The sequence below is a fragment of the Fukomys damarensis genome, unplaced genomic scaffold, assembly GCF_012274545.1.
Source record: "Fukomys damarensis isolate Sample0158 unplaced genomic scaffold, DMR_v1.0_HiC HiC_scaffold_26, whole genome shotgun sequence".
Taxonomy (NCBI): domain Eukaryota; kingdom Metazoa; phylum Chordata; class Mammalia; order Rodentia; family Bathyergidae; genus Fukomys; species Fukomys damarensis.
Window position 1 is genome coordinate 32,233,446 of NW_022900938.1, and position 9,543 is coordinate 32,242,988.

Below are 9,543 nucleotides of genomic sequence, written 5' to 3' on the forward strand. Positions count from 1 at the left end.
AAAAAAAAAAAAAAAAAGATAAAATTAATAAAAGCTTCTAAAACATCAGAGGTATACTGCACAGGATCCTGCCTCCTGGTCTGGAACATGATGGGTGATAAGTCCAAAATTTTATTTAAAAAGTTGATATGGTACAGTGGTACTTGCTGTTAATCCAAGTACCTGGAAGACAACAAGTTTGAGGCCAGCCTAGTCCATTTAGTGAGACCCAGTTTCAAAATTAAAAAAATAAATTAAAGGGATGGGGGATGTACCTCCATGGTAGAGCAGTTCCTTAGCAAGTGTAAAGCCCTGGGCTCAATCCCCAGTACTGAAAAAAACAAAAGTATATAAAAATTTTAAAACCCCATTCTTAAGAGCCATTGAAACCTGAAGCACAAGGTCAAGTTCAAACCCTGAGATATAAGAAAGCGTGTGGCACCTGCCTTACCTCCTCAGAGAACACCAACTCACAGCTTATTTCTTCTTAACCTGCCCTCTCTATAGAATTGTATAAGATAATTAGTTCTAATCTCCCATTTCAATCTGTGTCTTTCTCCAGCCTTTTCTATAGGCTCCTCTTGCCCACACCAACCCCCCCGCTTCCCCAACTCTTACCCCACCGTGGTGGCCATTTTCATCTCTCCCCTTAGGTGTTCACCACATGAGGTAGTCATGTAAATAGAAGTCACTTCCCACTGCCAATGGCAACACACGCACATTGGGTGCATAAAGTCACTCTTTCACTTCACTGCACAGATGGCACCCGAGGACTGTTTAATCCTTCCACGCCAGGAGTCGGGTTTTCTTGGCACAGAATTCATTGCTGGCAATGGACACATTAAAACTGCCAGTACCAGGGAGCTAAAGGTTCCCAATGTGTTACTCAGAGGAATTATCTGGGAGGGTGGTAGTTAAGGTGGGCAGAAGATAGTGAGGCTAATGTATTAACAGAATTGTCTCCCTGTGGTTAGTTGTTTCCTGGGATTGTGGAGAACGGAATCTATGTGGAGAACTGAATCTAAGTGCCTATTTTTGGTGCACAGCAGGCTTTAGAATAAAGCTGCTCTCCTTTGTTTTTTAAATGAGCCTGTGCTTTTGTCTCTGGCAAGAATACATTCAAAGATTCTATTTTCCTCCAAGGCCCCAGCTGCCCCTCTGGACCCCCTCTTTTAATTTTCTTTCCCATGGTTGCTTTTCTCTCTGCCTCTATCTGTCCTCTCTCTGTCTTTGTCCCTCCCTCCCTCCTTCCCTCTCTTCTTCTTTCCTTCCTTAAAAAGACAAAGAAAACAATACCTTAAAGGCTTTTACCACCCAGTGCATTTCTGGGAGTCAGAAGAGGGAAATATTTTCAAAAAGATTCCAGTTCATCTGGACCAGTAACTCTTTTCCATATATTGAGGATTAGGGATACCAAAATAAACAATATTTAAAGACTTGATCTTTGTCTATGTTTTCAGCTTTAAAAAAAAATCCATTGATATGGTAGCCAGAATTGTAGCCTTTGGCAGGGAATGCAATTTTTAAATAAAACTCAAACAAGAGAAGGATTCATTAATAGATTATTAATCACCTAGATTTGGAATAATTGAGAGAAAGCCATATCATGCAGAGAAGCATACTGTGTGAAATACAAGTCCTACTTCACTGAGGACAGAGAATCTAGAGAAGCCATTTGTACAGGTGAATGCAACAGGCAGCAATTCCACGTGTAGGGTTTTTTGCCCTGCTAAAAGCTGCACTGCACCGCACTTGCTGAGGTGTGGATCTGTGGGTCTGCATCCAAGTAGAGGGGGAATCCTTCCTTGTTCTTTCAAAGCTGCCATATACATTAAGAGATCATGGGATTAAGGTTTCTACCAGTGTAGTGAACCAGCAGTGATGCATAAGAGCGTTAGAGGATCACCTCCTCCGAGTGGCAAGGTAGAAGCACTTTTAAAGGATATAAGGAAGTCAGAGGCAAGAAGGCATTTCTCTCTCTAAAAACCCAAGGAGCTTGTTCCAGATGCTCTAAATGGGCAAAATGGGAGGCAGTGAACAAATCTGAGCTAATGAGCTGTGAAGGTCTATGGACACATCCGTTCTACAGTCATTCTGCATCCATAGCAAGGAGAAACGGTGACAGATTTGAGCAAAAGCATCAGATATCCAATGTGGTGACCTTCACAGCAACTGGTAATAAGCAAACAGCAAGTATAGCTGCACCTACAGGAGTGGGTTCCTGATGAACACTGCTGAGTGGTCTCTCAAGTGGTCAATCCCAGTCTGGTTAAACTTTCATATAGTAGACTCATTTACCTGCTCAAGGTGCCTGGCGTTTGAATTGTTCAGAAATTCATTCCTTATATGTGGAAAAAATCCAAGATGGGGATGGGAAAGTTAGTTAATAAAACATGAATATGACAAAGAGGGTACTATGCACAATAAAGACAACCAGTTCACGAATTGTGACATTGGAGCCCTACACATTCTGTATGTTGGAGCATGTAGGGAGAGGAGGCGCCAAAAAGAAAGAGTTTTACTTATTTCATTTATTGTTTTACATTCATTTATTACATGCCTTTATAGCTGGACATTATTCTAAGCCCTTTATGCGAATTGGCAGTTTCAATTCTCCCACGAAATCCTCTAAGATAATAATTACTTATTACTGTCACAGAAACTGAGGCACAAAAATGTTTAGTAAAATATAGATAGATGTTGAGGGTTAGAAAAGGGACAGGGCACTGTGCAAATCCAGTAGAGAAAGAAAGAGGAAGACTCGCAGGAGAAGCAGGGATGCTCGCCATAGGTTATGCAGAGGAGAGAGGCAGAACAGCAGAGGAGACAGATGAGTAGCAGGCATAATGCATTTCTGGGAATTTGTGAGGCAGGTCCGGTGAACCAAGGGATAACACAGAAGAGGGTGGTGGGAAGAGCAGGTCAAATGGTGACCAATAAGACAGGACAGAAGACTGGGGAGAAAATGCATGTGTTAATACAGAGAGATGTGCAAGATCAAGGACAAGAGGAACGGGGCCCCCGTTCTGAGCCTTGCTGCCAAGAGAAGAGGGCAGCCTGGAACACACAGAAGGGCTGATTTAACTTGTAGAGGAGATTTATTTTGCATTTTGCTCAGAATTTGATAGGCTTCTGGCAAGTATATGAAACAGTCATAGATTTGGCAGTCTTCTGCTAGCAGATTTGAAATGTTCAATCCTTAAGAACTGCTGCATCGTTAGGTTATGCAAAACAGGGTGCAATTTTGTAAATATGCCATCTTGTACTGATTTGACATTTGTTCTATTATCCCAGAATATGCCAAAGGGAGAGAGACCTTCAGATTTAAGCCAAACCTTAACTTGTTTGTGGAGTGCTGATAAAATGTTGACTGCTGTGTGATCTTTAAAGAAGCCAGTGTTGCCTGTGAGGCCTGAGGTAGAGCCCCCTGTCTGGGGTTGATGGGAGCTCTTTCCCTGGCACCACATGGGTGCAGTTGTCGATAGACATAAACAAGGACCACATCTGATGCAGTGGGTGAGATTCATTTTTTTCTTAAACATTTTCTGTGGCCTCTGTCATGGCATTAATGATGCCTCCCCAAGTGGCAATTTTAAATTTTATTTACGTGGTATTAGCTGCAAATAGGAGAATTCATACATACACCAATAAACCCAAGGTAATATCTTACTGAATTTCTGGGTTTTGTGTCTGTTAGAGCCAGTGCCTGCTTTCTCTTTCTACAAGAGCCTGGAAAGCATGATGAGTTGTTTGGCTGTGATGTCAAGGGTTTCTAGAACGTGATGGTTACAGGTATGGGCTTTGGAGTTAGACCTACATTCAAACAATTTCCTCCACTTACCTGAGTATGAGCTTCAGAAGGTCACTTAAACCTCTGATTCTCAGTTTTCTCATCTGGATGATGGGAGTGATCAGACATCCCTCAAAGGGCTGTGACAGTGACACACGAGATGCCTATGCTCACCGTGCAGTAAACATTCAGAACATGGAATCTGCCACCATCATTATCTTCAGGAAGCAAATTGTCCTTATGGCTCCTAGATGGCACAAGGGGTAGCTTAAAATTTATACAACTTCTGTTTCTCACAGTACTTCTCTACTCTTATCAGCTCTTTTATTTCAAAAATACAAAGATTTATTTATTGGAAGGTAACTGAGGAACCAGCATGATCCAACTAGCAACTACAGATGGTTCTTCTTGGGGATTGAAATAAAAGCTCCTTACAGAGATGCTGTGGAATCGGCACTGCCACTGGACCAATCCTTCCCACTTCTCTTTGCCAGGCTGTTGCTGGCAGCAGGGTTCTCCGGAAGTTTCTAGCCTCAGGAGAGTGCCAACTGCACCACCATTGCATCCTTGCCCATTTATCACTCTGAGCTTCCTTTTCAGTAGTTGGTGATAGACTATTCGGCTTCTAACTTAGTCATCCGTTTCCTTTTTTATTTCTGTTTGCATGGATAGGCAAAGGGGTTATCCTATTTGTATGGATTAAAACAGCACAATTGACTTTTCCCAATCATTAATCATTTCCTTAAATGAATACATCCATTTCTTTCATTGGTTTTGTGCTTTATCTTCAAAACTTAACGTGTGCCATTCAGTGGACGGTAAAGACGTAATTGAGAGGCCAGGAGACATACTTTACTAGGGAATGGCTCCAGAGGCAAAGTGACATAGCTGCGTTTTTCTGGGGGGAAAATCTTTTTTCCTACTTTAAAGGAGGTGTGGGTCTCTCAGCTGCCTGACTCCCACTCACCTACAGGTCCCTGTGGAGGTTTCTCCTGGTGAACAGGGGGAGTGTGCCTTTGAAATGGCACACTTATCTTGCAGTTGCAGGGAAAGCTTTTGTTTTATTTTTCTCTTGCTGCATTAAAGTATTTGTCTTTCTTTCTTTGTAGTGTAATATTGTTAATGTAAAACAATTTGCATCATGACACTTTTATCACAGTTTTCGTCTTTTTCTCAGTATGTTGCATTTCTCACCATGTCTAGTTCATCACAGCTACAGTGTGTACATCACAACATTTATCTTAGGCTCAGGGTTTTACTTGTTTATAAAAATTGTCTTCTTTCAGCCTGTATTCACTCCATTTAAGAAAAAAAAGGCAGCCAGAAACTGTTTTGGTCCAAACTCCAGTAGTTATCACATTCCTTGCTAACTGTCCTGCGTATTTATATGTCTTCTAACTATTACTCTATGTTTCAATGACATTTCTCAGTTTCATGGCACCGGGAGGTTGTAGGAGCAGCTTTTTCTATTCATGCTGGCAAGCAAGGCAAGCCTGTAAGGTTGCTGGAGGTGAGGTGAGGTGACAGTTGTGTATCTGGGTCAGGTCTGGGTGTTAAAGTTGACTGTCTTCTGTGAGCCCAGAGCTGGATTTAACTCAGAGGGAAACAAGGTAGGAGGAGCATGGCTAGTAAATCAGATTATTACAGAGGATCCTAAGGGGCTCCTGATCCTGCAACTCAGAATATTAATGTTCACTGTCGCTCTCCAAGCCTCCGCCATTGCTGTCTCCAGCTTTGAGTAGTGCATGACAGTGTCTTTGGGGGAGACTTATTTTAACCCTTTCCTCTCTGAAGGGCAGTAAATGGCTCAGAATCTATTACGACCTTAGGCTACCCTTCACCTGTACAGTCAGAAAACGAGCCTCCCAAATCTCACAGGGCTCTTCAGACCAATCCCTCATCCGTGTGCAGTGTGAGAAGGCATGACGTGTGTCCAGGAGCCAGAGTATCCACTATTATCTTATACTTCCAGTTCCAGGACAGTGCATTAACATTTTATTTCACACTGTTCATTTTCTGGAAGACAAATCCTCAGCAGCTTGGAATTTTAGAAGAGATGAAGTGCAACAGACATGTAAGAAGTAAAAGGGGTTCTGACCCACAGATGGATCCCGGTACAAGTTACTTACCTTCAGAGTCTCACCATTTCCATCTCTAAAGCAGGGTGGGTATAGTCCTGTTTCACACAGATGTTGTGAAGGTTGGATATAATAGTGCTTTTATAACTCCTTCATGATGCTTAACACAGAGATAGGCACAGAGTAATGCTCTGTTAGTATTACTAGGGCATGATATTGTAGGCCAGAAGTGGGAATATTTTTCCCTTAGCTATTTCCATTGCCACTACAAAACTAGGATCAAATATGAAAAGTACAAGTGCTTAAAAATTGCATTTAGTCATTCCATTGATAAATATTAGCACTGTGAGAAGATTAGAGGAACGAACAATATAGACGAATCCTTTTTTCTTATGATGCTATTGTTTAGTGAGATACAAATAAAAATATTGATTTACTAGATGAAAAAAATGAACAGATGGATGGATGGATAGATTTGTTTACAGATAGGCTTATTTGTAGCCTATCAGATGAAAAGTTTCTCAAAAATAAAGTAAAATTAAAGTGTGACTTTTAATGAGTCATAAGTGTTTATTCTGAAAGTTCATGAATTAATTCTCAGTTTGAGGGAAGATGGAATTAGGTCAGGACAAGTGAGAACTAGCTTGCACAGAAGTGAGAGGGCATTTGTTCTTAGCTTATCAGCATGAGGTGATTTTGGGAGCCTCAGTCAACTGAAACATTTGGATTATTGCCCTAAAAGTTGTGGGCAGAATGTCTTTTTTCCAGAAAGACTGTCACAGAAGTCTTACATCATTATCAACAATTTAATCTTAAAAAATGCGTCTGCCCTGTCTCTTGCTTCCTATTTATGTGAAGGAGTGAGAGGAGTCATTCATATTCCAATTTCATAGAAATATTCCCATTTCATAGAAAGGCTCAAAGTGGAGCATGCCTCCAGTTGCACAGCTCACTAATACTGAACCTGAAAATAGAATACAAATACTCTGAGCAGGACTTCCATCAAAAGATATCTATAAAATACAAACCTTGGCTTTTATCACATTTTACCGAAGGGCTGCAGGACCAGGTTGCTGCTTTTAAACTCAGGCTATTGTCTCTTCCTCTGCCCATCCTATTATAGGACAATCAAAGCAGAAAAGCTTACGACCTCACGATCTCCTTTTTGACATTTTTACTTTCATCCCAACTTTGTAAATAGCCTCAAACTAAAACCAGATGCTTAGTTCTATGTATACAAAGGCTTTTTTTATTCAAGATCCCTGACCCCATTCCAGATTTTCTGATTCAGGCCATGAAACTAGCTTCAAAAATCTAACCTTTTAATTTTTATCCTATCCCCCTGGCTGGTTTGGTAATGACTTTATCTAATATCAGCATTTTCTCCAGTATGAAGAATAACATAGCCAATAAGAACCCACTGGTTTTCTAAGGCCGTCCTTGATCTTTTCTACCCATTTCACCTCTCATGTGTTACATTTGCCTAGGTTTTAAACATCTGTTCCCATGGAGGTAATATTTACTTTTCATTTAGAACCTAGCAATGTGGACCAAAGTTCACATGACATATTGCAGAGTATGTTTAGTTGCAAATGCTATGTACAGGCTCTTTGAAATGTAGCATGTATGGCACCATGTGACACATGGTTGCCATGGTAATACACTTTTTGGCTGAACTACAACAGAAGCCCATGGAACATACATTGCTAATATGAGACTTTGCCCTGTGCTAGGACACAGCCAATCTGGGATCTGGGACTCAAGGGGGTTTTGCATGCAGCCTGGGTGGCAGGTGCCCTCTTCCTGTGTGTACAGGGAAGATGTGGCATCCTCCCTTTCCAGTCTTGTCTCCCAGGCACAGGGCATGCTGTGCATTCTGCCACGCATGGAGACAGCATTTGCTTGAATATCGGTTTGCTATATTTTGTATCAAAGGGGGCCCCAGCTGAAAACATTTTATTTTGTAAACTGAAGTGAAAAATCAGTTTATGGCAGATCCTTTTTTGAATAATGACATTCTTTTTCCCAATTCCAGAATTCAACAGTCATGAGCAGAGCTGAAAATTTTAAACAAGTTGAGTACCTCCTTATTCATGGAACAGCAGATGGTGAGTTTCAGTTAATTAGACTTTTTAGTATCACAGACAGGTTTGCAATTTCACTACTGACAAAACAAAAGCATGAGGGGCAAGACTGTTACATTTACTTCAATAAAACAGTGTTGCTTTCCACAACTCACTTGTCTTGGGCTAGATGGGATGCTGAGTCCTAGAACTTCAAACAGTCCCTTTCTTCTTGTGCCTTTCCCACGCTTTGGTATCAGAAAAATAAAGAGGCTATTAGCTACTTGATGTTTCCTTTCTCTCCCTGCAGATAACGTTCACTTTCAGCAATCAGCTCAGATCTCCAAAGCGCTGGTGGATGCTGGAGTCGATTTCCAGGCAATGGTATAGCAAAACTTTGTGCAATGGGAGAAAAGTGGCTGGTGGGGTCTGTCTAGTTTCTTCTCTAAGAGTTACATGTTCCTGTGGAAGCCCCAAAAGATAGGGACTTAAAGAACTTGTTGGAGAAGTAATATCCAGAGTCTTACACAAAATAGTGTTCAGTAATATTAGCAAGTTTGGAGTTGAGAAGCACAATATTGCATGTCCTTGGGATGTCAAAACACTGCTCTCCTATTTATGTGGTTGTTCAGTCTCTCTCTATTTTGATTCAGAAGTAGTCATTTATTCAGGAAATGTGTGGCAGAGTAATTCTGAAGTGAAACCAACATGATAATAGCTCAGCTGAAATATGAAAATCCATTTCTATCTAGTATGCACTACTAACCATTTTGACAACAGGGGGATAGTAATAATCAGCACGGTTCAGATTTTATATAATTGCTGTGTTATCGTTTGTTGAGCAACCACAGGCAACAAAGTCAGGAATGGCTAGAGCAATGGTTTGTTGCCTATACAGAGAATATTTCTGGATATTTAGTCAAATTCATTTTCTTTTTCAAAAATTTTCGGATTAAAAAGAAAAAATATATGTACGTTTTGTGTATATGTGCGTGCACTGAATGTTTTAGTGTAAAATGAAGCTTTCTTGTCTATTTTAGCAGAAAAGCCTGCTTTCCCCTATTCTTACACCCATGGTTTTCTCTGTGCTCAGTTCAAATAGTGCAAGTGATATTGGAAGGGGACAGTTATTTAATATAGAGAGAAACTCATATTTTGGGTTAGATTTTTGTAAGAGGTTAAGTTTGTTCTTCCACTATTAAAAGCAAAAATATATAATATTTTAAGCAATTTTAGAAGTTAATTTGTCTCCCTTAATGTATGTTTGCCTAGCAATGACTTCTCAATTATTTAATAAGGTATGCATTGGTAAATTTTTGCCTCAGATCATAAATGCCTACATAAATGTCAGACATACAGATTGTTTAAATCCCAGTGTAAAATATAAGCATTTGCAAATAATACATTTGACTTTTGACTTTACTTGTGCTAAATATATAGTTGTAACATTTAAACAGTTTTTTCCAGTTTCTTAGTGATATATTCTCAGAAAAGGTGCCTTTAAAAATTCATTTATTTTATATAGTTTATCTTATTAAAGTGGAGAGAAACAATATATTTGGTGTGGGCCTAAGTGTCCTTTGAGTCAAATTTGAAAGTTTATTTGTGTGTTTTAATTAGAATTTATATATAT

The 9,543-nt window shown here is 40.1% G+C and overlaps 1 protein-coding gene across 1 annotated transcript in view; it reads left to right on the forward strand.

Moving 5' to 3' along the window:
* Nucleotides 1-9,543, forward strand: part of Dpp4 (dipeptidyl peptidase 4) — a 73,791-nt gene that overhangs the window by 62,933 nt on the left and 1,315 nt on the right. The window contains exons 24-25 of the mRNA XM_010606844.2: nucleotides 7,883-7,955; nucleotides 8,221-8,294. Coding sequence (XP_010605146.1) covers nucleotides 7,883-7,955; nucleotides 8,221-8,294 — 147 coding nt within the window. The remainder of the gene's footprint in view (nucleotides 1-7,882; nucleotides 7,956-8,220; nucleotides 8,295-9,543) is intronic.